This window comes from Hippocampus zosterae, chromosome 13 (assembly GCF_025434085.1).
Source record: "Hippocampus zosterae strain Florida chromosome 13, ASM2543408v3, whole genome shotgun sequence".
Lineage (NCBI taxonomy): Eukaryota > Metazoa > Chordata > Actinopteri > Syngnathiformes > Syngnathidae > Hippocampus > Hippocampus zosterae.
The window spans coordinates 10286026-10313930 of NC_067463.1; the positions used below are offsets into that span (position 1 = coordinate 10286026).

Sequence of the window (27905 nt, forward strand, 5' to 3'; positions counted from 1 at the left end):
AGTGCGAATGGTTGTTCGTCTCTGTGTGCCCTGCGATTGGCTGGCAACCGATTCAGGGTGTCCCTCGCCTACTGCCCGGAGACAGCTGGGATAGGCTCCAGCACCCCCCGCGACCCTTGTGAGGATCAAGCGGTTAGGAAGATGAATGACTGAATGAATGGATGGATGAAAGTAAATGTTCATGTATGAACCACATGTGCTGTGGAGGTGGGCAGGCAATACACTTTGCAGTGACCCACGTATTGCAATTTATTTTTCTATTTGATGGTTATAGTTATTACCAAATATATATATATTTTTGCCATTGCTGGTAAAAAAAAAAAGACAAAAAAAAACCTTTGGGCCTTTTTGAAACATTGCCACTACGCACTGGGTCAAAAACTACAGAGTGAAATGCCATAATGGAATGCTTGTATGGGTGGCTACTAGAAATAAATTCAGGAAAAATGTTTACATCTTCATGATGAACGTGTTGACTGTCATTTTGGGACAAGGAAGTATTTTTGACCCAAAAAAGGAGCAAGAGAGAGAGAGAGAGAGAGAAAATATGAAAATAACTTATTTACAGGAGCGTTCTTAAGACTGTACATGAAAATCGGATTTAAAAAAGTATACAATGTTAACACCTCAAAGTGCACAACAATGTAAAATGACTACAATCCAGTTAATTCAGTCATTGCCAGTGCCCGTGTCTGCCAACTGATATCTTTAAAACAGATAATGGATGTTACGGCCGAATTGTTCAGTTCTAAAGAATTTAGCCTTATTTGTTGCAACCCTCGCAGCGATTTTTAAGGAGTATGTAAATTGATTATGTAACTTTAAGCGGACACAAGAGGAATTCCAGCCTCAAGCAGGCCAAGAACTTTTTCAGGTTGGATGAGAGCGTGCTTTGGGGTTACTGAATTCTTGGAGCGGGCCCCGTGCTAGAGTGGGAGTTTTTGTGGCAGCCTCCCTTGACAAGTGCAAGAGGAGATGTTGACATGTGATTCGCTAGCCAATCAGAGGGTCTCCTCGCTATCTGAATCCGGTTGGGGACAAGAGTATAAAATGGAGCTCGCTTCAGGAGGATTGAAGCAGAAGCAACAAGCTCCTCCGAAAGAACAACCGAAGAACTCCAACTTCAACTTCCAGAGACCATGAAGACTCTGAGCCTCCTCGCCATCTGCGCTCTCCTCTCAGCGTGCTGGGCCACAGGAGGTGAAGGAATGTTCCTGAACATCACCTTCCGTGCTCGAAGAAAACTTTGTGCATAACTTTGATTTGATGTCCCTTCAACAGTTGTCGAATATGAGTCTCACGTGGAACACGATGGCGACTCTGACCACTCAGACGCCGGCGACCTCGCTGATGTTGGTGACCGCGCCGATGCCGGAGACAACGGCGATGTTGGAGACAACGCCAACTCCTCAGCCTCCGACTCATCCGATTCAGACTCAGACTCCAACTCTGATTCGGACTCAGATTCAAACTCTGATTCAGACTCAGACTCCAACTCTGATTCAGACTCTGACTCCAACTCTGATTCGGACTCAGCCTCCGACTCCGACTCTGCCTCAGATTCTTCCTCCTCTTCATCTGAGTCAGTCAGTACTGAAGGTGAGCCATCGAAACAGTAATCTAGCAAAAAAGCAGAATTGCAAGTGTGATTGACACCAAAAATATGTATGATTGCTGATACAATTTTAATTTTAAACTGTAAAAAAAAACAACAATCAAAAAAACGATTATTTGATTTCAACAAAATGCATCCAAAGTATGTAGTAATGCAATGAAGGCTCTTTTGTATCTTCTTCTGCCTCCAACGCTAAATTGTCTCCCGACATACAAAGCATGCCTCTCAGTCAAAATATATTCGCCATAGCTTGTAGTACTAATTTTCTATTAGACAGGATGTTGGCGCCATCTTGCGGCATCTTCAGTCATTTGAGAAAAAGTACGAAAAAAGTGAAGTGGTGGTTTTTCCTTCAAATAACGGAGTAGCCTACATTGTGAGGATAGGATAGTAAAAGTCCCTGACTAATTGACACTCTCGCAATAAAGATTTATAATTGCTTACAGATGTCAGTAGATGGCGACAAAGCATTACAAGAAGATCCGTAACTAACTTCAACATAGTTCCTTGGCACAAAAAGGCCACAAAATGGGACCAAAGCAATCATTTTGTATTAGACACGTCTTTGGCCTGAGTGCAGAAACAAAGCGAAGTGAGTTTTCCAACAAACGATGGGGAATATGTTCCAAATGCAAACTGTGTATCGATGAATCCACAAGTGGCAAATCATAAATATGCAGAACACTGTGGTTCTATTATTGGACCTTACTGTATGTCTGCATGCTTTTGCCCTCATCACAAGCACTTTTTTTCCCGTTGAAAGGCTCAAAATTCCATCAAGGACCAAATGTCGTGGAAAGTGCGGCCGACTGTTAAAGACAGCGATGCCCCCTCACTCTCTCGAGAGCTCACCTAAATCAAAATGTTCATGTCAAATACACATTTGACTTATTCTCCTTCAAGGGACAGAGTCTCCAGATGCTCACGTGGTCATGAAGCGAGACGTGGCTTCCGTTTTGCTGAGGTCGAGACGCCAAGCCCCCCTCTCCTTTTACCAGATGGAGCGGTACGAATTGTTTTGAAAAATGATTTCACAAAAATTCGATTCAGTTCGTTGCGGAAAACTGCTTCTCAATAATGCAACGGTCTTCGTTCCGGTGCAGCCTGAGAGAGGTGTGTGAGCTGAACACGGGCTGCGACGAGATGGCAGAGACGCAGGGCGTCGTGGCAGCCTATACGGCCTACTATGGACCCCCTGCCTTCTAAGCAGACAAACGCATTGCAGTTTGGAGGTCACAAACCTTTTATTGCACAGCAATGTCCAAAGAGATGCACATAAAGTATGCAGCAACCCATATATGTTGAAGGGATTCCTCAGCCCTACTTCGCATATCATAATGAATGGTGCTAAAAATGTATTTGAGTGATTGTTTTGAATTATTTATGCCATGCTTCAGCAGCGGTTATAGTATTGAGCTCTTTGATGTACAATAGTGTCAGTGGCTGTGTCCAGTGCGTGTGAAATGAACGGGAATTATCTGCTATGGCTGTAACCACACATTGCCTCTGGATTTTAAAGAAATAAATTATTTTATTTGTCCAACAGTGACTTCAAGTGTTTTTCTTTTTCCATAGCAGAAATCTTTAAAATATGATTTGGAGGAAGCCTCCACTAAGCCATTACGACCCACCCACACGCACCCTTCTAAACACTGATTACACTTGATAAATTTCCATCCATCCATCCAATATCCGAGCCGCTTATCCTCATGAAGGTTATCGGCACGCGGGAGCCTGTCCCAGTCATTGGGCAGTAGGCGGGGTACACCCAGAACTGGTTGCCAGCCAGTCGCGGAGCACACATAGAAAAACAACCATTCACACTCACGGTCATCCGGCAGAAGTTCTTCTTCCTCGTCTTCCATTGAGAGGATGAAAAAGAAGAACGGTAGCCATGGTGACAAGTTCATGCCCTCCACAGCAAGGACACACAACGCCAAAAGAGGATTAATCCGCCAGGATTGTATTTTGGGCTATAACAATGTGATGCAGTATTGTGGTTCAAGGAAGCCATTTTAAGATAAAAAGAAAAAAAAAACATCGGTATTAAGCGGATGTTTCATTGTCTTTATGTGGTGCAGGAGGCAGAACGCAATCCACTCACGTTAATTTTTAAAGGCATCATATAATCAGCGGCTCGTGCTGAAACTGTTTATTTTTCTTGTACTGCCTGACGCAGTGTTTTCAGGTACTCAATTTTTCGGGGCACTCTGAATAATTAAACAGCATTTTGAGTTTCCCAACGATATGAATGAAGCAGTGCCCTCGGACCATTATTAATATTTTAGTTGTAGTTTCTTTGCATGTTAAAAAAATAAATCACATTTATTACTAGTAGTTGTCATCAGGTGAGTCGCCCCCACTTTTTCAACACCCACACTCAGTAGGATTGCAGGCTGTGTCACAATCTTTTTTTTTTCATATATGCTGAGGGAAGTCAGAAAATGCAAGCCGAGCCGCAAATGGGTCCCGGGCCCTATTTCCTGAGTTTGGACTACACTGTCCTTGGTGTTAATCATATGTAGTTGTCCTTTGCATGTCAAGTTGTCCTGAGAGTTATTACAAAGAGTACATGGACCTTAAGATGGGTACCTAAGATATGGAATGTTAAGGGGACATGAACCACCCCACCCACCCAAAAAAAATAAAAATAAAAATATGCGTTCCCTCGTACAACTTTGCATTCCCTCGCAAAAACTGCATTCCCTCGCAAAGAATGCAAGATATTGCAATCTTTTTTTTGGGGGGGGGGGGGAGATTTCCAAAATATTTCACTCGATTTATAACCTCAGATGGCGTCTGCAATCACGTTCCAAATAATAGCAAAGCTCAAGAGTGCTATTTGCTGGCCACCTCATCATTCACGCCTCTTTTATTGTTTTTCATCAATAATCTGCTTTGTTTGACTACATAGAGAACAATTATTCAATGGTATGGCACTGTATTAGTCCAAAATCATCGAGACAATAACTGATAATCTGTTTGTCTGTTTTTCTGCATTTCATTTGTGTCCTTCACACCAACAATCAAAGATCGATCAGATCAGACGTAAGTTACCCTTTAAAAGAAGTTGGATTATGACAAGAGATAAGATTATATTTTCTTTAAAAGCCCGTGCTCATCTGAACAAGGTTAACCTGTGCACACCCGTTACACACTCTGTCACAGTTGCACGTGCTGCTGCTGTCTTATCATCGACTGTAAAAGACCACCATACAAAGTCCAGCGTGCGCGGCCACTCTGGGTGGTTCCCACAGGTGATGTTCAAAACTTGTTTCCTGTGAGTTCAGTACATGTGTGTGTTTGTGAATGCATTGACGAAGAGAAGTGAGGATAGGCGGTTCAGAAGATGATGCATGGATGGATGGAGGAAGTATGTCATTGTTTTATTGTATTGTTGTGACTGCATATTGTGACCAGCTAGGAGAGGCGGGTGCGGGTGTTCATCTTGGTTTATGTTTGGAAAATGGCTCAGTTCAGTTTGTGTTGATCTGTGGAGACGGTAACTTACAATAATTTTTGGGGTGGAGGCGGGGGGGGGGGGGGGGGTTCTGCTAGTCCTTAAAGCAGACTTTTTGAAGCACGGACAGAGTTAAGTGGAATGCTACACACACAAAAAAGAGAAAAACAAACAAAGAAAAAAGAAACACACAACTTGTACTGTATATTTTATATTTTGTGGGCTAAAACAGTAATTTAGGTTGGAACAACTGTAAATGAGAAATTCTTATTTGCACGTACGAAAACAGTATTTGTCAGCACAACAAAGCAATCAAGTGTGCTGTGTTGTTTTTCCTTACATATTTAAATACGGGGACAATTCATAAAACAACATTTCTGTAAACTCTTATTTCATTCATTCATTCATTCACCTTCCAAGCCGCTTGATCCTCACTAGGGTCGTGGGGGGTGCTGGAGCCTATCCCACCCGTCTTCGGGCAGTAGGCGGGGGACACCCTGAATCGGTTGCCAGTCGCAATCGCAGGGCACACAGAAACGTTCAACCATTCGCAATCACACTCACACCTAGGGACAATTTAGAGTGTTCAATCAGCCTGCCACACATGTTTTTGGAATGTGGGAGGAAACCGGAGCACCCGGAGAAAACCCACGCAGGCCCGGGGAGAACATGCAAACTCCACACAGGGAGGCCGGAGCTGGAATCAAACCCGGTACCTCTGCACTGTGAAGCCGACATGCTAACCACTGGACTACCGGGCCGCCCAACTCTTATTTCATCATTAAGAAATGAAGGAAAGACATTTTTCACAGCATCCATCCATCCATTATCTGGACCACTTATCAGCAAATATTCAGTTGAATTGGCGACCTTTAATCGGAATTCCTTGTCTTGGAATTGTGGGTTCGCCCGACTTTTTTTATTTTTAAACAACTGACGGGAATTACAGTAGCTGCGCGTAAACTATGACTCACAGTCACAGCTAACAGCACTATATTGCTCATGCACATTCTTCCATAACATGTGACGGGACAATTGTATTTTCTCGTATGCGTGAAAGCAGTAAATGACATCTAAGCAGCTATTGCAGAAACAAAACATATCACCCAAACTTGACACACACAATTCAAGCTGAAAAAGTTTATTTAGATGGACATGCATCTAAGTTCAGACAACATATTCTTTGAATATAATCACTTTTTATTATTACAACATCTTTTCACACTTTGAAACAATGTGTGAGCAAGGTCGCTGCATTGTTTTTCTCTCTTCACAATGAAAAACTCTACAAGATACGAATGATGAAGGCTGCTGAAAATATAGAAACACAGTTGGAAATGAAAGTATGATTTAAAGTTGCGCAGCGATATGGTATTTAAGATAAGATATCCTTTATTCGTCCCACACTGGGGAAATTTACAATTTAAATAAAATAATTTGTACTGTTGTTTTTTTTTTTTTACATTACAGTTAGACATTTGCTAGAATCAGCTCACAGTTGGTCCATCGTCGCTCTCACATTACAATAAATAATTTTGGGAGGACATAAATAATAAAGTTAATCTTGTGCAATCAAGTACCTAGTCGGGGGAAACTCAAAGTTTGGTCATTTTCACACTGCACACATTTTCCCTGTCTGCATACATTGCAGGGTTATCGTAGGCTTCTGTATGGCCCTTCTTGTTGTCTTGCCCTTTATCCTCATCACCTTTGCAACATTTGCAGCAGCAGCAACATTTGGCGGTGATCAAACCCACCACTTTGTCCCAGGGTTCCAGAGAATGCGCCCAAAGAGGGAGGAAGTCCCAAGACCGCAATGCGGCCGGCAGACACTCGGGCTTCCTCTTCTGCAACACGTTGATAACGACGATGATGATGAGAAAGGCTACGAGAGGGCAGGCCACGCCCACCAGGACCTGCCATCCAGCCAGTGACAGACTGAAGACGAGGAGCGGCAGCAGGAAGAAGCAGAAGATGATGTAGACTGCGGCGAACCAGCGGTAGGAGGCCGTGATGTTCCCCAAGGCTTTGGCCAGTCGGATGGGGAATCGGGTGAATGGAATCGGATACCACAGAATAATGCCAGAGATGTTGAACAGAAAGTGTACGAGGGCAATCTGGAGAAACCATAAATGCACTTCATGAGCATGGAGGTAAAACACCAAATATTGTGTTTGTGCTAACGCGACTGACTGACCTGCAGGGCGTTACCCAAAGTGTCTCCTGGACTGGCCATGGCGGCCAAGATGGCTGTGGTCGTGGTGCCGATGTTGGAACCGAGAGACAACGGATAGGCTCTCTGTATGCTGATGACGCCAATACCTACAGGTATGTGCGTAAAGAAGGCCCATGAGATATTTCTCTGGTCAAATCAATCACTTCAGATGAATATGCTCCAACTGTATTTTCGTCTCTATTGTTGGGGGGGGGGGGGGTTTCAAATTGATAAGACCAAAATATGAATACAGAGAATATGTTTGTCAGTGCAAAAGTTAGTCTGCATGGATCATCAATATATTGTATGCATGGTGGGTAGATGGACAATTAGGCAGATAGTTGGATCCGTGAAGGGAGAGATGAGCAGGTGATTGATGTATGGATGGTATGATTATATATTGATTTTGAGGATGGATGGCTAAGTGGTACGACAACATCAATTGTGCGAAGGTTGAACGGATGCATGGAAGGATGAAGCAGTGGACAGAAAGAAGGATAGCGGCTTGTACAATATTGGCCCGAATATAAGACGGTGTTTTTTGCATTGAAATAAGACTGAAAAAGTGGGGGTCGTCTTATATTCGGGGTGTTGACATTATACCCATTCACGACGTTAGATGGCGCCAGATACCATTGAAGCAAATGCTGAACTTGATTCCCCAGGCCAAAGTGAACCCCTGCCACAAAGAATAAAAATAAAAATAGCGGTAGCGCGAAGAAGAATTTTTTTTTAAATGGTAAGAAAGAAAAGAGAAGAAAATAATGGAAGAGATAACAGAAAATGGAGAAACGTAGCAACAATCTGGAGAAAAGTGGGTCGAAGATCGGCCAGGTTAACCGGCAGCTGAGAAGAAGTTATGATGCACTGTAATTTACATTTCAAAAACCAGAAGCCATTCATTTACGAATGTAATTGTACTTTAGTTTACATATTTAAATGTTCAGATATTAAGATTTGAATGAGGCAAAATAAGATGCTTTTTCTCTCAAATATATTGTTATGATCATTTGTTTCAGATGTACTGTAATTATTTTCTGTATAAAAATTAATTTGGTTTTTCAAAGTCTTTTTTCAAACTTGAGTCTTGAAAAAGAGGGCGTCGTCTTATAATCAGGGCCGTCTTATATTCGGGCCAATACGGTATAATTGGATGGGTGACTGAAAAAAACTGGTTCAATTGGTGGTTGGTTGAATGGATGAGCTGGCAGATGCAAGATGTCCCGCAGGACCTTTGGGTGGCTTTGGTTGGATGGATTGCTGAAAACGTGCATGCATCATGGCTTCATCAATCAGAGTTATGTTGGTATTTATTTGCATGACTGGATGGAAAGATGTAGATCCTAAAGATGGATGTGTGGTCAGACAAAAGGGTTGGTTGGATGAATGATGGCTCGGTAGTGGACGGATGAAGCTGATGGAGTGGTTTGTTGAAGGATGGGGTGGATGAGTGGATGGACGGATAGCTGAGTGACCTCACCAACAAGTGGAGTGATAGCAGAGGTAAAAACAGAGCTGCTTTGCACGATGAACGTCATTCCCGCTCCGACTAAAATGGCAATATATCCCGTGACCCAACCAAAGGGGAATGGGAAATCTGCACACATGCACGTATTACAGTATTAGCAACGGACACTTTCACCAGTCCCATAAAATGGCTTGCAGTATATAAGCGAACCTTGCGTCTCCACTCACCAGTGTTCAGTATTTTCTTGATGATCATGGCCACTTGACCCTTGAGCATGGAGTTGAGCAACTTGACTATAAGCAACAGGCAGGAGCACAACACCAGCAGAGAGAGAGCCAGAAGGATCAAACCCACAGCCAGGTCGGACAAGTTCACGTCGACGAAAAGGTGATCACCTGACAACACACACAGAGAACATGTCAAGGTCAAGTGCATGCAGAGATGAATGACTTTGTGTCACCTCATGCTCACATTTCTTGATGTTGTACGTCTGTGAAATGTTCTTGAGTGTGAAGGTGTAGTTGCCGTCAGTCCAACACATTGATGAAGAGGTGCAGTTCTCTGGACCAGGAACGGTGACATTTACTGTGCTCTGAAAGTCATAGTTTAAAAAATATATACATGTAAACCATATTCAACATATTTAAAGTGGCACAAAAGTCACAATACATTTCCTTTTTTATTTTTTTGTTCGTTACGGCTATCGTTTGGACAGACGTGAGGCCATTAGCATCTGACAGCTTTGCAGTTTTGAGAAGCAGAAACACCTCGTTCCAGCTGGTAATTTTGCGGCACTGCTTCGCTGACATTTTCCAAGCCAGGGGCAAGGTAAGGATATCGAAATGATATCTTCGCAAAAACTGCAAAGCCTAATCTGTAGAATGTCGGTAGCCTCACGTCTGATACCTGAACAAAAAAGGGAGTGTGTAGAGAGACTTTAAGGATACCGTTTCTTGTTGTTGTGCCAGTGATGTTTGATCCTACCGTGTTGGTGTAAGTTTTGCACCATTTCTTGATGAGGCTTTTATTCCGGGCTGTTGGATCTCCGGTGGCTATTTCGCTTAAGACAGACTTGTCCAGCTGTCTCGGAGAGAAACACAACATGCAGAAACGTGCAATCGTAATTCTAATTGACATTTTTTCCATCAACAATGATGAACGGCCACCGTGTCAAATATACTCCTTTTTTTTGTTTGTTTGTTTATGAGAACAGTCTGATGCATCCCACGTATGCTTCACGCCTTTACCTTTATAATGGAATCCGTGAGGACATCAGTAATGACATTCAACAGGTCGGGGGCCTCTCCGCTCTGGATTTGGAACGAGTCGATGATGAGCTTGGTGACCTCGTACAAGTAGCCGGTGGCGACCTCTAGAGGCAGCAGCACCAGAACCGACAGCCAGTTGAAGAAGTCGTGCACCGTTGCCCCCGCAAACGCCCTGACAAGAGTCGTCAAGACAAATGAAATTCACGCCACGCCGAATGAATTTCGCTCACTTCTATCGGTAGCAGCATACATGTTGTGTTATTAGCGTATCGCTCGAGATTATGACTACCGTGTCTGTTTTATGACACACCAGATGAGTTATTACACTACGACAGTAAAAAGAGAGACATGATCACGAGCCTTCAGCTGATACTATTTATTTTTAACCCAACCCAATAGTCATTGGTATCTTTGGCGAAAGGAAGGGAAATGACGCTATCCATAAATTCAGGGGTAAATGGGAATGAATGGACTTGTATTTAACTTTTTTTTTTAATTAATGTAAGTTGAGGGGTTCGTTGTTTTTCAGTGGATGGCTCTTCTTTGCGAATGACAGATGGAATCCTTTAATGCAGTTTAATAAATGAGAAAAAGAAAAAAAAACGTCTGCACCGCAGCACGTCCGAGAACACAACTCCCGTAACTAAAATAGCTTCCTGCTTCTTACTTTAACAGCCAATCAGAACCTATCAACATAAAAACATGTCTAAGCAATTATTAAACAACAGAATATAATCTAGGTACGCTTAACATGAAATAATATGATGCTCAAACATAAAATGATAATTAATAATATATCATAAGCTTACATTAAGTTATTATTAGGCAACGGCAAGGATTAATTTATTGGGGGTCATCAATGTTCTGTGCCCTTACGTTTCAAAAGTGCAAACTAGTTTGTACAGCAGCGTAAGATTACGTCCATAGCGTGGCACAAAAGCCATGCTCAGCTACTGTTGTCGTAAGATTGCTGTTTTTTTTTTGTTTGCTTTAGATTTTTTCCTTACAGGTGTTTTACATAAATATTTACAGCAAGCACCTGCTTATTGACAGTTCACTTTTCAAGCGATTTACTGAAAAACTAGCCCAGTCAAAATAGGAAAGTGGTACAGAAATTTAGTCCAAGGATCTTGTATGTTGATGTGATACATCTTGCCTGAGTTTTGTATGTCAGGGAAGATTTAAGTTTAGTGAGAACTACAGCGAGTATTTGCCAAATGTGCACATAAAAACACACTTAGCGTGCATTTTTCAAAATCACGTCATCTGTAAGACATTTATTATCAAGGGTAATATAAGGTCAAATGTTTGGAGATTGTAGTTTTTGGTATATTTACTATTGAAACTATTAATATTGACAATTATAAAACATTGAAGGTGTTGGGCGTGGTCCTAATAAATGTACTGTAATTACAGTGTGACTTCATTACGAAGTTAGTGTACGTCACGCTCAAATTTGGGAGATGTTGCCGCCATAGGAAGGGAACTTTATTTTAAACCACGGTCTATCTGTAAAGTTGTATAAAAAAATTAACAAAATGATTTTAGACTTTTATAATAGCCCATGTAAGGTTTTATTTGGTTTTTAGAATTGCTCATGGACCGAATCAGATGTTCTGACCGGCGGCAAATTCCCCACTCTTGTATGAGACGTTACCTGCGAAAGACACTGCGGTCCCCTGCCTGCGTCATGGCAACCAATGTGTTGGTGACCGAGGTGCCGATGTTAGTGCCCATGATGATCGGAACAGCTAGCTGGACTGTTAGCACTGCCCAAAAAAAAAAAAAAAAAACGACCCACGTCTCTTCACTATCACCACATCATACCTAGATGTGTCACATTGCATGCATGTTGGTGCTCACATCCAGAGGAGACCATGCTGACAACAATGGAGGATGAAGTTGATGAGCTCTGAACCAGTAACGTGACCAGGACGCCAATGACCAGACCAGCCAGAGGGTTGGACAAGACAACATTGTCCTGGAAAATGTCGCCTGCTGCTTTTCCTATGTGGATAAAGTGGATGACATTCTTTTTTTTTTTTTTTTTAATCTTGTCCAATTGCCCCAATAGAGACATGTCGGACCTTTATACGCATACCTCCTACAAGCTGGAAGGCTGAGCTCAGGATGTCTAGGGAGCAGATGAACATGTAGAGGAGGCCGAGCAGCACAGCCAGTTTCACCACTGACACCAACACCCGCAGCACCTTCCCTTTTGTGTCCAAAGCTGATATAAAACCGAAAACAAAATATCAAACTGTAATTTCAATCAAGAGTAATAACAATGTATAGCTACAATATAAAATGAAATAACATGCTTATCCTCAACGGGCTCACCTCGTGAGCTGGAGCCTATTCCATCTGAACTCAACTCAGACTGGTCACCAGTTCATGTAGTTGTCCAACAACCAACGAAGCGTGTTTTGGACAGTATTCACTGAAACATGCATGTTTTTGGAATGTGCCAGAATGCCACAGTACCCAGAGTAAACTGGGGAGAATGGATGAACCCCACAAAGCCAAAGCCCAGATTCAAACCCCCTAACCTCTTAACTCTGAGTCAGACATGCTAATCTGCTCTTGCTATAGCACTACTTAAATTATTTTATTTTAAAATGGTATCGAACAATGGGGGCTGGTAAAGAAGCCCTCAAAGAAACCCTTAAATTTGATTTTTGTGGATCTTGTATTGGTTGTCACGTCAAATGTTGTTTTCAAACGTTCCACCCAAATACTAAAGATTAAGTTGCTCTAACAATGATACTTTTTGAACGTTTACAAATAATTGTGCGGATCCGGTCGACACCGGTTTAAAGTCTTTGTATTTTTTTTATGTTGGTATCTGTGTTGAAGATGCTGATCCCAACCTTGCACTCAGAGTCATTAATGATAAACTTCAGTTTATCTCATTAATGGTAACCTTTTATCAACGTATTTATGTTGTACTTATCATCATTTCATCATTATATGACACAGAGTCTGTCCAGGGGACACACCCAAGTTATTCCAACGTACAACATACAACGTAGAGTTGTATTTATGACATAATGACAAACTTGATAGTGGCATTCGTATAATGCTCGTTGGACTCACTCAGCAGTGGCTGATGCTTCACTTTTGGCATCGCGCCATTCAATATCACAGATGTAAAATGCACATTCAAATTCTTCCTCACCTGACCATGGCACCCCCGTGTCTTTCAGCTCAGGTAGATCCCAAGGGTCTTCCTCCTCTGGCCGGGCATCGTCCACCAGCGCCAGGGTCGAGTCTGCAGGAGTTCCTTTTTGCACTGTTTGCACATTTACAGAATAAGTCTTTCTGTGATGTCATAGTTTGCATGCACAACAAGTCCTGCGTTCAAAAACTTACTTTTGCAGTCATTTCCTTCATTGTGTTCCTTTGCACGCTGAAATTAGTCAAAACAAATGTTAATACATAAACTACAATCCTCACATGACTCTTTGACTTTCCACAACATCAAAATAATTATTACATAATTATAATACATTAATACATTTTCACTGTGATTTTAGTTTTGGTAAACATAAAACACATACAATGTTGGTTGTTTTCTTTTTCTTTTTCTTTTTTTTACCATTTTAATTTTTCTTTGTTCAATTTTAGTTTTGCTTACTTTGTAATTCTTAACTAACAGCCAATATTTTACTTTTGAACAGTTCCAAAGACCCACATCAATGGGATGACTAGCACACACATTAACCCACACACATACCACAAGGTATTGATCATACAGTCACATGGTGTCATCCTGGACACAGTAAAATTCCATTAGTATAACGCTATCACACGGAAATGAAGCTGAATTGATTTTCTCTCTTTTTTTTTAAAATGTTACATATAAACACACACATGCATGCACACACAGAGTCATCTTTATTTATTTTTGCATTTAAAAGGTTGCTATCATTGTAAAAACTAAAAAGGTCACAGGATACAGTATTCTCTCAGTCGTAGTTTGCTCTTGAAATATTTGCTGTTATTCATTGTTATTCATTTACTACCTAATGGAATAATCTAATGCATTAAAAGAAACATTTGAATGTCATACAGATGTGTTGATTCTTGCTCTTTAGGATTAATTATGTGTCTCGGTAGGTCATATTTATTTTAGATATTCATTATTAGTTTCAGCAAGAAAAATGTTTTATAGGAAGGGGTTGGTTGCCACAGCCCCCCCCCCCCTTACCAAAAAGTTTTTATCGCTATTTAATTGTGTCAATTTTGAAATAGCGGAAATATAAGTATAGGAGGTCCTCACCCCAGGTGGCTTGAGTGCATCCATGCTGCCGCTCTGTTGCCCTGAGATTGTCAAATGTTGTGTTCCACGCAGGTGGAGTGTGAAGGTGAAGCAGAAGTTGGCGGATGTTCTCACATCGCTAAGAGCTCCCACAGATAAGATGAACACACCTTGCTTGGTCACTCACAATTTCTTGTAATCGCTGATGTGATGTGTGTTGCAATCCAACTCACATTGTTGTACTGCCTGACTATTCTCTTGTGTGTGACTGACATACAGTGTGTGTGTGTGTGTGTGTGTGTGTGTGTGTGTGTGCACGTGACTGTGGATCATTGTAGCACACTATTGATCTTCTTAATAGAGCTACCCATTGGTTCAACGTCACGGTGTGCCAAATGTAAACTTTAAATGGAAAAAAAATGTTGCACCTCATGATTTCAACTTAGATTAGAACAATAAAATTATTCCTGTCATTCGGGTGCTCCAGTATCTGGATATCTTTTACTCCCTGAGGATTGTAGCTATACACATAGTTTGTAGAAATATTGTTGAAGATATCAACTTATTTCATCCATCCATCCATTTTCTGATCCGCTTTATCCTCACAGGGGTCGCGAGGGGTCCTGGAGCCTATCCCAGCCGTCTTCAGGCAGTAGGCGGGGGACACCCTGAACCAGTTGCCATCATGAAATATTTGAAAGGGAGCAGATAATTTTGTTGAAATCCGTGCTTTATTTTTTTCTGTAATCATACAGTTTAATATTTAATGAAATATCCAGCATTTTGGCAAACCCTGCTGTTTTTAATTGTACTTAAAGATTGGACTGGATGCTTGGGCCTTTGGGTTACATTTGTATGTGAATAACACAGTGCAACAGCAGCATCTGGTGGGCGTTACTATGTCATTGCAAAATGTTCTCATTTCAAATTAGCTCTCAAAATTTAAATACAAACACTCTAATTTGTCCCTAGGTGTGAGTGTGAGCGTGGATGGTTGTTCGTCTCTGTGTGCCCTGCGATTGGTTGGCAACCGATTCAGGGTGTCCCCCGCCTACTGCCCGGAGACAGCTGGGATAGGCTCCAGCACCCCCCCGCGACCCTAGTGAGGATCAAGCGGTTAGGAAGATGAATGAATGAATGAATGAATGAATGAATGAATGAATGAATGAATGAATTTAAATACAGTATAGTACTACAATAGTCTATTTCAATTTTCCACATTACTGTAATTGGTATTGTGGAGATGCAATGAGGGTTCCATCGATCAATTTTCTGTACCACGTGCCCTTCACTGTGGTCACTGCTAAACTGGAGCCTATCCCAGTTAATTTAAAGCGTGAGACGCATACGCCATAGACCAGTAGCCAGTCAATCCCAGGGCACACTGTGACAAACACCCGTTAACATCACATATACGTAACCCTATGGCTAATTTGAGATCTTTAATGAAGCTGTGCATGTTTTTGAATGTGGTCAGAAATTGGGTTGGCTGAAGGAATCATACAAACACCGAATGAACATGCAAACTCCACACAGGAGGTGCCGGATCTGAGATTCGAACAAAGAACTACTCGGCTGTGAAGCTGGCGTGCTAACTAAGGGTAGGTCATCATGAAAATTATTCCATGCATCCATTTTATGTTTGTTAATGTTCTGAGAAATCCTCAATCTAAAATTGTCCTTGAACCTAAAAATGTTTGCTATTCTAAATGACTCACACTTAAGTAACGGTTAAACTGTGACCATATTCATCACAAACCCTTAATTATTTTGGAACAATCTTCAATGCTAAATTAAAGTTATGGCCAGTTATGAATGAATCAATGGGCTACAGTGACCAATTTGGTCGCTGGGGGGCAGTCGGCAACCATTTCCGAGACATGAATTGCCAAACAATATATCTTTTATTTTGCAATTATTAAATTGTATGTTGCCCAATTAAATATACACAAGTAACAGTACGACATTTATAGGTTTAGATATTTGAATTTGATTTGTGTGGGTTATTCAGAGTCCGGCAAACCTCTAAATGTCACATATTCATTTCCGGGTTACGTCACAGTTGGCAATTACATTGTATCGAGCACTACATCCACCAGTGTTCTGGAAGCGCCCTATATTTTTTCTATTTCACATGCATTGAAGGCTACCAAATGTGCCGTTGTTAAATTGTCATCATGTCATCCACTACTTCGGGTTTTCACGAGGAGCGGCAGCGCCAAAGAGCACAGGTTAGCAGCACGCCGATTAGCATTATTTGACCCTCGCTTGTGCTAACGCGTTTAGCCTGGTGGTTTCGCGTTAAGACTAGCGGCCCAACCAACTGCGTTTAAATACTGTCTTGAGTTTGAAATAACGATATTGAAGTGTCTGGTTGCTACCCCAACAGGCGCCGGTGGGCACAGACTACATCCCCACTGAGGAGGAGAAAAGAGTGTTTCGGGAGTGCAACAATGAAAGCTTTTGGTACAGGTGTAAGTTACCGCACCGTAACAATGACTGCCAAAACTCTAAATGTGTATTTTCCACAAGTCGTAAAAGTAGTCAAACTATTTCCTAATATTTGTGAAAACACGATTCTGGTCACTCTTAGTGCATGAAGATAAGTACTAATACTTAAAACTGTTTAAAAAAAAAGGAAACTGTTTTTTTTAATGGTGGAAGTAAAAGTTAACTCCTATACTTACGTAAATTAGTAGATACTCTAAAATGTGCTTCAGTATGGCACAAAATATTACTGGCAATTTTCCACAATACCAGTTTAAGAAATTAAAGTAATCTGCAGCCAAAATATTTTCCCGCCTATATATATAGCTATCTTTTGCTTAAAACCTGAAATGTGGCAAACGTTCAAAGCAGCTAATACTTTTGCAAGGCGCTGTACATCCCACTGACTGGTACACACAGGAGTCCCACATTAGGTACACCTGACTATATCAATCACTTTAGTTCTATAATGTTATGTGTGGCCTTCAACTGTGCATTTCCTTGATTAATTAAAATGTATATATATGTATATTTACCCTGCAGCTGTGCCTTTCTCTGTGGTGAGCATGGCCATCACTCAAGCCCTGGTTGCCAGAGGTCAGACCACATACAAAACGTGCTATCTTATGAGTATAAATGGATAGCAATTTTAATAAACTGTCTCTTTTTTCCTCTCTGTTTCCATTTAGGGTCTCTCTCTGTATCTCCACGGTTTGGATCGCTTCCCAAAGTAGCTTGTAAGTTTGAAGACAGTTGATGTCAAATGTTGTATTTAATGCAACCTGTTTCTTAAGATGACTCTCACAATCAAAAGTTGTAAGTCAAATCAAAAACATAAAGCCAGATCCCAGAAGAAAATCAATTCATCCGAAATGTTTGTATCTTCTAAGCTTGAATCTGAATAATAGCTTGAAACAGTTAATGAAAGTGACCAATAACTTTCAGGTGGCCATTTAAACATTTGTACATACTTACGTTCCTAAAATAATGATCTACATCAGTGGTCACCAACATGGTGCCCGCGGGCACCAGGTAGCCCGTGAAGACCACTTGAGTAGCCCGCCAGTGCCTGGACATTGTGATTTGCTAGTAGAAATTATGATTTAAAAATGCAAACATTGGCAGTACTGTGAGACATTTCGAAACACGATCAAAGTCTGACAATTTAAATCATCAAGTATTAAAAATAACACATCCTCATATTATTGAAGGTATTTTGGACAAATATGTTATTTCAGACGTGTATCAATTTGGTGGCCCTTCACACAATCGGTACACATGAAGTTGCTCTCACCCTCAAAAATGTTGGTGACACCTGATCTACATCATGTTTTCTTTTTTTAACTTGGAAAACTTAACCAAATATATTTCTTAATTTCGTTCATTCAATGATCTGTTAATGATTTAGGGTAAAAAACAACTTTATTTTAGAAACCTAAAGCTATTTTGCTGTAATCTGACATCACGCAACAATGATGGTTCCCTCAAAGATGCACTCAAGTGCTTTAGTTTTATCGGTGATATTGGCTATGCTTCTGAATGGAAATTGGTGTGTGGATTTATTGTGTGTGGTTTTTTTTTATGTTCAATGCGGCCAGATTAATTCGATTTCAGAAGGATATTTCTTAATTTCGAGCACTCTGGAACGCAGCATTTTTGTCCTTTTTTTTTTCTTCCTCCCAGTTGCTGGCTTCTGTGGCTACATGGCAGGCAAGATGTCTTACATGAAGACGTGTCAGGAAAAGTTCAAGCGGCTAGACAACTCTCCTCTCGGAGAGGCCCTGAGACAGAGGACAGGACTGTCCCCACAGCTGTGTGTACTAGTGCCAAGCCCACACTTAGCCCAAAGCAGGCCCGTAACTGGATTGTGTAATTCTCCTATTTAGTCCAAAAGGTGCCCCATCAGAGCTGAGTGATCCTGACAGTCAGAGCTTTGACGCCATGTTCCAGCCAGGAGAGACGCCATTGTCCACCACAGAACTCGCATATGGATTTAATCCAGAAGCACCCACTGCCTCGAGAAGATCAGATGACTTTAATGGACCAGGTAACACTGATGAATGCTTGTCAAGCACTAATCACGTTTGCCCCGTATTAATGTTTCGAATAATAATGGAGAAACGGTGTAGGTGTTATTCATGACCATTTAGATTATTCATTTATCTTATTTCCCTCTTGGGGTGAATAAAATATGCACTTTTTTGGTGCTTAACAGCGGTCACTGAAATAACTTGAAACCGACAAAATGCAAATTTACTGAAACGTAACCGGTGAAAATCAGACATTGCTTTTGAATTCTTTTTTTTTTAACTCATGAAAAAGGCCTGGACAAAACGGATGGTAAAAGGTTGTGCGGCAAAACAAAGTTTAAAAAGTACAATCAATCATTCTGTTGGACCATGAATTTAAAGCAGCCTTTTTACTGGTTAATTTTCAACTTAGTTACATTTCTTACTACTTTGAGGACTTTCAAGTTATTTCAGTGACCATTGTTGGTGTTCTGTTCCTTAAAAGAGTGCTCAAAAATATAATCGTGAAACAATCTATTCAATAATTAAACAAGCTTATTATGGTAAGCTCCACGCAGAAACAGCGTTGTCATGCCATTGTAATTTACTGCATGACAGTCAGTTGTCTTAACAGGTTTCATTTATTTCCCTGCCAAATGAGCCTATTGTACTCCTAAAACTCTTTGCACAAAAAAATGCCTTCCAAAATATTGGTGTGTGCTTGATTTTGTCAATTAAGTGTAAGATGATGCTGTTGAGGCCGGTAAATCCATTCTGGGACTACAACTTCCTCTTGGAAAAGATGACTTGTAATTGGGGAAAACATGCTGTCGTAAATTTTTTTAGCATTGATTGCTGTTTTCTGTGTAAAACTGTCATCTCCAGCTCAGTCTTACGAGGAAGGGAACGAGCCCAAGAGGAAGTCCATCCTCTATGAGGACCTGCGTCTGAAAAACCGAGAGAACTACGAGGTCACACTCACCCAGAAGGCGGAGTCACTGCTCAAAACGTCCCCTGAAAAGGAGCCAGAAAGACCAACAAAAAGCGGTACAAAAAACAAAATCAATAACTCCTGTTTTTTTTTTTTACGAAAAAGACAGTTGACTCATTAATTTCTCTTCACGTTTCAGCAAAGAAGAATATCTATGGAGACACTTGGGAAGAATGAGGTTTTTCTTTTTTTTTTGTGTGTGTAAAAATGTAGTTCACTGATCTTGTGACACAAAGTGAGGTCTTTGCTAGTCAATTAAACCAAAGCGCTTGAAGTGTTCTGTCTTGATCAATGATTTAAACTTTCTCATTCAAAAGCTAAATGTCACACGTACAAATACACATTTGAATATTACACATGCCGATATACTTTCTCCAACATTGCATCATTGATGTATTTGAGGTTATATACAATTTTGACATTTGTAGAATCGGTAATTCCAAATTTGCAAAAGATGCATCATTGTTGAAACCGCAGGGTGTTAAAGCTGGGAGGGAAACCCTGAATGAATTTTTGCACTGATGATTCTTTAATTAAAAAAAATTCACCATCCTTGTCACATATCATTAAAATAGGCTACAATTATTCATACGCATGTTTACAGTGTAAAACAAAAGTCAACTATGGATGGCCGTGACTGTGAGTGTGATGGCCGTGTGCGCAGCTATGTCCATGACTTGTTCCACCGCCGCCCGCTTCGGAGGCATGAGGGTTAGAGAAGGGTGCGGGTCCAGATGCTGCAGTGGCATTTGTCGACCAACCTTCATATATCTTGGCTGAGCCACCAACAGCAATGTATGTGCTTGATGCTGGCGCATACGCCTGCACTGGGTAGGATCCAGGTGTTGGGTTGATTTGAGGGAGGAGTGTTTTCTGCCTGTCCTCGGTGGAAGCTGGGACAAACGCCACCATGCTGATGCTCCTCAGGAAGCGGAAAGGTGGCGTCTTCTCCACAAGGCCTGCCTTGGCCTCTGAGATGTCAACGAAAGAGAACCATCCTCTTCCGTGCATCCATCCGATGAGAGTGGAGATGATGCTGCAGGGAAGCACCGTGTGAGGAATGAGGACGCTGGTGAGGAGGACAAATACCCACGGGAGAGCCATGGTGGGGAAACTGACTCCACAGAGGAACGCTTTGGTCATTTTTGTGTGCGTGGTGGTGAGAGCCACGCATGCAAGGGCCACAGGTACCAACCCCTCCGTTGGCCCTTTGCCATTGCTCTCCTGCAGAAGATCCAGGAGGGCGTACAACAAGCCTGTCACGGTGGACATCAGAATACACACAAAAAGGAAGCGAACTGTGCCAAAGCCTTTCTCCAAACTGCCACTAAGGAACACCATGGTGCAGATGCTAAGGAGCAGCTGAGTGAGGCTTCTGTGGTAGAAAGGGTACGCAAAGAGTGTGTGCACATGCCCTTTCTCAAAAACACTCGCCCCGACACTGAGGCTCCCCTGAGAGGAGTCCAAGTAAGTTTGGAGGCCAAACACTGCACATGAGGTGAGGGTGATCAGAAACATCCCACTCGTAATGGTAGGAACCATATCTCTGAGAAGTTGGACCACAGTCCTTAAATGGCCTGTGCTCATCTTTTGGTCGCAAGATTATCAATTTAACCAAAAACTAGGTGGCTTTGCTGGAAATGAGCGCAGAATCACGGAAGGAGGAGAATCAATTCTTACAAATGCACAGATCATCGCGGGCTAAAGTACACAATCATTGCGCATTATCGTTCGACAATTGAAAATACCAGTAATTACTTTATAGTCAAACGAATAAACATACCACGACCAAAGCATTACACGAATTTCAGTCCATGTTTCCGTATTGGAATACTGAAACTGCCCGTGTTTGAAATAAGTTCCGGTTCAGCTTTTCAAAACAAGACCTATTGCTAAAATTGGTGATGACTGCTATGTATCTCGGAGAGTCAGCTATGTGTACATCTTTATTTTGAATTACTTTTCGGTACAGGCTCTACTCTCGCACCGCCTTCGTTAGACAAGTCGGCGTGTCCAGTGCTAGCAGGATAGGAAGTGGACCCTTTTAACAAGACTGCACAAGGTTATTTTGTTTTGTTTTCGTCATTTGGCTGTCACAAATTATGGTACGCATTAATATTGGAAAAACTCGCTTTCGCTGCAAGCGTGTATGCTATTTATATTGAAAACAATACCACAGAAAGTCACGGTATGATTTTATTTTGGCATTTCCCGCACTGACTGCAGATGGCCTGAGAGTGGAGCCTGCACGGGAAGTGACAATATATAGTGGCTGTTCTACACTTGGATCTTTTTTCTTGCTCTCGATTTTCATTTTCTAATTATTCCCTTCTTCTTTGATGTTGGGCGGAACAAGATGTGGAAAAAGTTGCGATACAGTCACAAGTGTATAAAAGCACGTTCGGGTGGAGCCTTTCAAAGTAAGATAAACAAAAAAATATCTAAAAAGTTTATTTCATCATAACTTAACACTTCATAATGGAAATTTCAGAGTGGCACATTTTTAGACTCATCACACTCGCTCCTTTAAGTTCCCCAAAACAGTGATGTCATCCACACACGAGCAGGGTAAAATGCGGTATTGCAGCACACTCAATTCAACTTTATTTATAGAACACCATTACAACAACCGCAGATTCACGTCTTGTAGGAATGAAACAAAAAAGATTTCTAAAAATATTTTACCGTTAATTGTATTGCGCATTTAAACATTTCCTGGGGATGCAAATCGCAATAATTTGTAGAAAGGGCCATTTTACAGTTTTGTTGCCCGTATGAAAAAAATGCCTTTGGTGCATCATTTACAGTGAGATCTCATTGAATAAATACAATAGAAGCATTATTTTGTTTGTTAGAAGAGCACAACCTTATGTTTTCATAGTAAGCGTACTTTAATTTCATTTTATGGAAAGCGTTCAAAGTCTTTTCATGCGGACGGAAAAGGCTCCGATGAGGCGATGCAAGAGTTTAACTTTGGTCAGCGGTGTTGCGTTCTGTGCTTAAAAAGTTGGAAGCTCGCCTTGGCCGCTCTTCCGGTGTCGTATGGCGACTGCAGCGGATGTTGATATTTTGCTTACGAGCCTTCTGCTCAGAGATGTGAACTATCGTCTCCGGGACAGCTCGTTTTTGAATTTATCCTCGTTTTTGTCCAATTGGCAATCTCAGGGGAGCCGCTTCTCGGTGAGCCCAGCGTCATCGCGTTCGTCCCGGTGGCGTCTCAACCGGGAAGCGCGGCGCTTCGTCTCGGAGCCGTGCGTGCGATGATGGAGGACTTTGACGAAATCTACGAGGAAGAGGATGAGGAAGAGGACGAGGACAGGGCCGTGGAGGAGCAGCTTCTTAAGTACGCTCCGGATCCGGTGGTGGTGCGAGGCTCCGGACACGTCACAGTGTAAGTGGCCGACGAGGCCGACTGGAATTGGGGCGGGGGAGAGTTCAAGCGTCGCGTGACGATGAGCGATCGTCGGGTGCTTCTAGCCGGATGCTAATTGATTAGCATCCGCTTGTGGACGAGCTTAGCCCGTTAGCTTCGAGCTCGAGCTAAAATTAAAAGTACAAACTGCTTTTATATAGGAATATAGTTTTTAAGCACGCGACTCCTCTTTTATGCCCGCCCTCTGTTTATTTGTGCTAATGTCAAGCAGTTAAAATGGTTTTGTCTTGACTTTTTTCATACTTTGCCACCAGATACTTTAATAGTGTCTTTTCGTAAAGCCCGTGTCATTTAATTCTTCTGATTTGGGTGTTGGGCGATCGCTTTTCTTATTGTGACATGACAAAAAATAATCCCCCACGAAATGTTGGAAATATAGGGTGTGGATAAAGTCTACATTACAAGTTAATAATTGTATTACTGACGTTCATTAATGAGATCAAATAATATATATTTAAAAAATGCGCACTGAACCGAGGTCTTGCGCAGTATCATGACATCATGGACGATGGTTCGTAAGCCAAAGTTTTGTCTGAATTTCAAATTGAACGTTTGACATTCTGGTGTCACCTTAATTCTCCAGGTTTGGACTGAGCAACAAATTTGAATCAGAATTTCCTTCAGCGCTCACAGGGAAGGTGAGTACCTATGTCAAATGCTTTGTTTGATGAGTATGCCCTTTCCATTGTCAAGCCATGTCAACTTTATTGTCAAATGTGCTGTATGTACAACATACATACAGCACAGATGACATTTCTTGTGGCAATATAATCGATACATTCATCTTGTGGCTTTGTCAGGTCGCACCCGAAGAGTTCAAAGCAAGCATCAACCGTGTGAACAGCTGTCTGAAGAAGACACTGCCTGTGAACGTGCGCTGGTTGCTGTGCGGCTGCCTGTGTTGCTGCTGCACGCTTGGCTTCAGTTTGTGGCCTGTGATTTGTCTCAGCAAGCGGGTAATACATGCGCGTGCGAACACACACACGCACACGCACAGGCCTGGCACCCCAAAAACACGCCAGCCTGACCGAGACACACTTTTCACTGTTGTCTTCCAGACAAGAAGATCTATAGAGAAACTTCTAGAGTGGGAGAACAGCAGACTCTACCACAAGGTGTGTAAAGTTCATACGCCGGATTTTCTTTTTTTTTTTTTTTTTACACCTTTACTTCAAACTCAACTTTCAACGTTGCGTTTGCTGTACAGTTGTATGAAAATTTGTTTTTCAAATAGAGCTTGGGTGCTTATGGGGGGAAAAATGGATATTGAAATAATGATTCAAAATCAACAATCGTTCATTGATTTCTGAACGTAGTATTTATTCAGATACTAAAACTCAACCTTAAAAGAGCAACCAGAAAATAAATTGGAAAGAAAGTAAAATAATATCTGGGCGGCCCTTTAGTCCATTCGGGTAGTCTATTCGGGTAGATTTGGGGGAAAAAAATCTCAAAATGCTCTCCATACATACAGACATACCCACTTGTGATGCTGCTGAGTCTGAAATTTGGGGCAGAATGCTCTGCTGACCTACACTGGAAAGGAAGGTCAGGGAGATCTGACAGGAACAGAAAAGGAGCAAAATAACAGCTCCCGAAATACCTGGAGACAATTTAAAGAAGGCGGCCCGGTAGTCCAGTGGTTAGCACGTTGGCAGAGGTACCGGGTTCGATTCCAGCTCCGGCCTCCCTGCGTGGGTTTTCTCCGGGTGCTCCGGTTTCCTCCCACATTCCAGAAACACGCATGGCAGGCTGATTGAACACTCTAAATTGTCCCTAGGTGTGAGTGTGAGTGTGGATGGTTGTTCATCTCTGTGTGCCCTGTGATTGGCTGGCAACCAATTCAGGGTGTCCCCCGCCTACTGCCCGAAGACAGCTGGGATAGGCTCCAGCACCCCCCGCGACCCTAGTGAGGATCAAGCGGCTCGGAAGATGAATAAAATAATATCTAAAGACTAAATTGAAAATGAATACCAGCTGTTCTGCTCTGCACGCCTTGGCCTCTTAGGGGCAGTGTCCTGCCATGCTAGCATGGACTCCACACTTGCATGAAAGTCGTAATAGAAGAAGAAAGTTGCAATTTGAGCTTTATTCATATACAGTGCCCCATTTTTCACAGATTACGAGGAATATATGTCTCTGAATAGTGTTATATTACCTGTCATTATGCATTCATACAGCGTTTGTGTGTCAATTTTCATTATTTGAAATCTCAGTAATTGGCCAAATCAAAATGGCCACCCCGTGGGATGTCTAAATACGGGTGGATTTTGCTCCTTAATTTATACTCCACAAATGCAATATTTATCGGGATATAGTGTTTAGACTAGTGGGGCCGTATAGAAGATATTATTTTGAAGTCAATTTCTCTTACAAGCATGTTCAGGGTGGGTAGATTCCAATTTGTCACACACCTACTGCACAAGCAACACAGTGCCTTCAGGGTGCTTTCACAACGCAGGAACCATCAGATGCCCCGTGTCGTCCAGTACATTCATCATTTTTCTTCTGGTATAATGTTTTATGATCACAAGAATCACATAATTACGCTTCGATTAATTGCCCGGCTCTATTTTCAACCCGGTCTAAACAAGGAAAAAATATGTTGTAACACTAACAGCAAAACAGGTTTATGGAGCTCTGCTGTTTCTTCCTTGTTACTTACATTCGCCCAAAATACGAGCTGCGACGCAAAGAAAAATAACTCGTCGACATTATTGTGGGCTCTTGTTGATTGTCTGCAGTCTGCTCTTGTGTTTTCAATATATTTACAGTTTTTAAAAAATCTCTTTCCAGCTGTGTTTGCATTGGAGACTGAACAAAAGAAAGTGTGAATCCAACAACATGATGGAATATGTGAGTGCTGTGTTGGTATTACTCTGTAAAGAAAAGCAAGTCTGTCATTTTATTTTACAATCTTGTGGAATGTTGAATACCAAACGCGTTTGATTGCAAGACTTCCAATGTGTTTGGTGTTGGAAATAGTGAAAATAAAACACTTGGCTTTTCTTTTTTCCCAGGAACATTATTAGTATTTGGCAGCGAGCAGTAATTCTTGAATTGGTGTGGTCCCACACACAGCCTCTTTAATGTCCTTACGTTATTATTCAATAGCTTGTAAGGTTTTGATGGTCTGATGTAATTTTCAGTCATATATATAAATACTGTACACAGTGTTTCACTTCAGTGCGGTTTTCATTGATCAGCAATGGAATCTTTCAAGTTATATTTTAAGCCATTTCCTCACTCAACCTGAGATAGTGAAATGTTGCAAAAATCTACTTGAAAATAACAATTTCTCTTGTCACTATCAGGTAATCCTAATAGAATTCCTACCGAAGATCCCCATCTTCAGACCCGACTAGCCGATGATGAGATCTTCACCGTCCCAAGCTGCCGATGGAATGTTTCCTCCAGAATCACTCGAAAGTTTTTTTTTTGTTTTGTTTACAGGGCGACATCGGCCCTCAGTTTTCATTTCGGATGACTTCTCGCGCGGTCATCTTCTCTTTGCCTTTTGGTTTACAAGATCCGTATCCTAATGAGTGAATTCAGGCGAGCCGGCTCGCTCCCGATTTGGCGGCGGTGTGGATTTCAGGACTGGCGCTGGGAAAACTCTTCAGTGCTTTGCGAACTCGAGCACAGCGTGACCGTGGTGACAGGAATGCTGCTCGAAGCTCGGCTCGCGACGACCCACCAAATACACCCCAGTGCTTTCGGAAGAGGTTGGGGGGTGGACAGGAAGCTTCAAACGTGTAGCAGAAAGCAGCGGACATCATTTCGTCACTTGAGCACTCTTCACTGTGCATTGCCTGGACCCAGAGACAATCACACTGTTGTGACTGCACTCCACACTCTGGGACAACATATGCCCTGCCCTTAGTTGCCGAGGCAACAAGGAGGTAGGTGATAAAGACTAACAAAAAACAGTTTTTTTTTTAAACCATTTTGGTCAAAGCAACGTTGTGGAATAACTTTGTGACATCACATCATAGAGCAAGGTTACTTTCTGAAAGTCAGCCTTCTGGGTTTTTTTTTTCAATTTCTATTTTGCCAGACATGTCTTGATGCTTTTTTTTTCTTTTCACTGTAAGTGTGTGTGTGACATGTTTGCAATAGGGTGGAACCTCCAAGGTCATGTGTTCAAATTTTGTTGTGTGAAATCTACAAAGTAAGTGTTGTTGTTTTTTTATGCTCCATTTGAAGGGTAAGGTAGGCTTGTTGTGGCAATTAATACATTTTCCTGAAATTCCAGATGGCCACCCCGCCCCTGGTCAGTGATGAAACAAAGGCCCTTCACAATTTGTGGCGCTCCGATCGATCAGTCACCATGACGTCCGGTTTTGTATTCTGGTCACAATTAGAAGCCGCATTTGATTTTGTAACGTGAACCATTACATACAAAAAAAATTAATTTTGGTGTTTGCAGAGCGATGCTGTTGACTAGTGTTGATGGTTGTATTTCACTGATGAACAACTCCGCAAGGAAAAACATTTACACAACAACACAGGGGTTCTTCTTGTGCGCTGAATCTTGCTGATAGTAAAGACCAACCAATTCGTCTTTGATAAAAAGCTAAACACCTCTGGAGATTTGCCCAAGTCGAAGTTGAGCTCATATTGTAAATTTTGAAGTATTTTTTGATTTTGGAGGTTCGCACCGCTTTTAGTGTGTAGCCATGTGTCAGCTGCTGCAAA

General features: G+C 41.7%; 5 protein-coding genes and 1 long non-coding RNA gene across 6 annotated transcripts; 4 read left to right on the top strand and 2 right to left on the bottom strand.

Moving 5' to 3' along the window:
• The first annotated feature begins 1035 nt into the window (after positions 1-1035).
• On the top strand, positions 1036-3158 carry bglapl (bone gamma-carboxyglutamate (gla) protein, like). Its single transcript, XM_052084295.1, is given in 5 exon segments — positions 1036-1081; positions 1084-1200; positions 1282-1599; positions 2519-2621; positions 2719-3158. Coding segments are annotated over 5 exon segments (672 nt in total). The 5' UTR covers positions 1036-1050; the 3' UTR covers positions 2822-3158.
• Positions 3159-4777: 1619 nt separating this feature from the next.
• LOC127613327 (uncharacterized) lies at positions 4778-12260 on the top strand. The gene is made up of 4 exons (XR_007966154.1): positions 4778-4872; positions 6846-7075; positions 7279-10531; positions 10842-12260. It is a non-coding gene; the product is annotated as an uncharacterized LOC127613327 (long non-coding RNA).
• Positions 6201-14374, bottom strand: LOC127613308 (sodium-dependent phosphate transport protein 2B-like). The gene is made up of 13 exons (XM_052084277.1): positions 14309-14374; positions 13399-13435; positions 13205-13318; positions 12128-12256; positions 11890-12033; positions 11684-11795; positions 10006-10198; positions 9743-9838; positions 9230-9350; positions 8986-9153; positions 8771-8887; positions 7273-7397; positions 6201-7192 (listed from the first exon to the last, which is right to left on the bottom strand). The coding sequence occupies exons 1-13, from the start codon at positions 14330-14332 to the stop codon at positions 6671-6673; spliced, it is 1902 nt and encodes a 633-aa protein (XP_051940237.1). The 5' UTR covers positions 14333-14374; the 3' UTR covers positions 6201-6670.
• A 1938-nt stretch (positions 14375-16312) lies between these two features.
• LOC127613320 (OCIA domain-containing protein 1-like) lies at positions 16313-20048 on the top strand. Its single transcript, XM_052084296.1, has 8 exons — positions 16313-16518; positions 16677-16761; positions 17318-17371; positions 17464-17511; positions 18458-18587; positions 18661-18821; positions 19669-19830; positions 19914-20048. The coding sequence occupies exons 1-8, from the start codon at positions 16465-16467 to the stop codon at positions 19949-19951; spliced, it is 732 nt and encodes a 243-aa protein (XP_051940256.1). The 5' UTR covers positions 16313-16464; the 3' UTR covers positions 19952-20048.
• On the bottom strand, positions 19975-21647 carry rhbdd2 (rhomboid domain containing 2). The gene has a single exon (XM_052084290.1). The coding sequence runs from the start codon at positions 21359-21361 to the stop codon at positions 20396-20398; it is 966 nt and encodes a 321-aa protein (XP_051940250.1). The 5' UTR covers positions 21362-21647; the 3' UTR covers positions 19975-20395.
• Positions 21648-22783: 1136 nt separating this feature from the next.
• On the top strand, positions 22784-27899 carry chic2 (cysteine-rich hydrophobic domain 2). The gene is made up of 6 exons (XM_052084300.1): positions 22784-23165; positions 23791-23845; positions 24008-24163; positions 24266-24322; positions 26004-26063; positions 26522-27899. The coding sequence occupies exons 1-6, from the start codon at positions 23035-23037 to the stop codon at positions 26570-26572; spliced, it is 510 nt and encodes a 169-aa protein (XP_051940260.1). The 5' UTR covers positions 22784-23034; the 3' UTR covers positions 26573-27899.
• Positions 27900-27905: the final 6 nt, after the last annotated feature.

What these genes read in the sequence shown, in the direction of transcription:
- LOC127613308 (XM_052084277.1), bottom strand. Translation starts at nt 14,332, where the DNA reads ATGGATGCACTCAAGCCACCTGGG. An exon ending in TCACGGATTCCATTATAAAG is followed by an intron (nt 9,839 to 10,005) that starts GTAAAGGCGTGA and finishes TCTCCGAGACAG; the next exon opens with CTGGACAAGTCTGTCTTAAG. An exon ending in CAAGAAAATACTGAACACTG is followed by an intron (nt 8,888 to 8,985) that starts GTGAGTGGAGAC and finishes GCATGTGTGCAG; the next exon opens with ATTTCCCATTCCCCTTTGGT.
- LOC127613320 (XM_052084296.1), top strand. Translation starts at nt 16,465, where the DNA reads ATGTCATCCACTACTTCGGGTTTTCACGAGGAGCGGCAGCGCCAAAGA. An exon ending in TCAAGCCCTGGTTGCCAGAG is followed by an intron (nt 17,372 to 17,463) that starts GTCAGACCACAT and finishes GTTTCCATTTAG; the next exon opens with GGTCTCTCTCTGTATCTCCA. An exon ending in AGATGACTTTAATGGACCAG is followed by an intron (nt 18,822 to 19,668) that starts GTAACACTGATG and finishes TGTCATCTCCAG; the next exon opens with CTCAGTCTTACGAGGAAGGG.
- rhbdd2 (XM_052084290.1), bottom strand. Translation starts at nt 21,361, where the DNA reads ATGAGCACAGGCCATTTAAGGACTGTGGTCCAACTTCTCAGAGATATG.
- chic2 (XM_052084300.1), top strand. Translation starts at nt 23,035, where the DNA reads ATGATGGAGGACTTTGACGAAATCTACGAGGAAGAGGATGAGGAAGAG. An exon ending in TGATTTGTCTCAGCAAGCGG is followed by an intron (nt 24,164 to 24,265) that starts GTAATACATGCG and finishes GTTGTCTTCCAG; the next exon opens with ACAAGAAGATCTATAGAGAA. An exon ending in CCAACAACATGATGGAATAT is followed by an intron (nt 26,064 to 26,521) that starts GTGAGTGCTGTG and finishes TGTCACTATCAG; the next exon opens with GTAATCCTAATAGAATTCCT.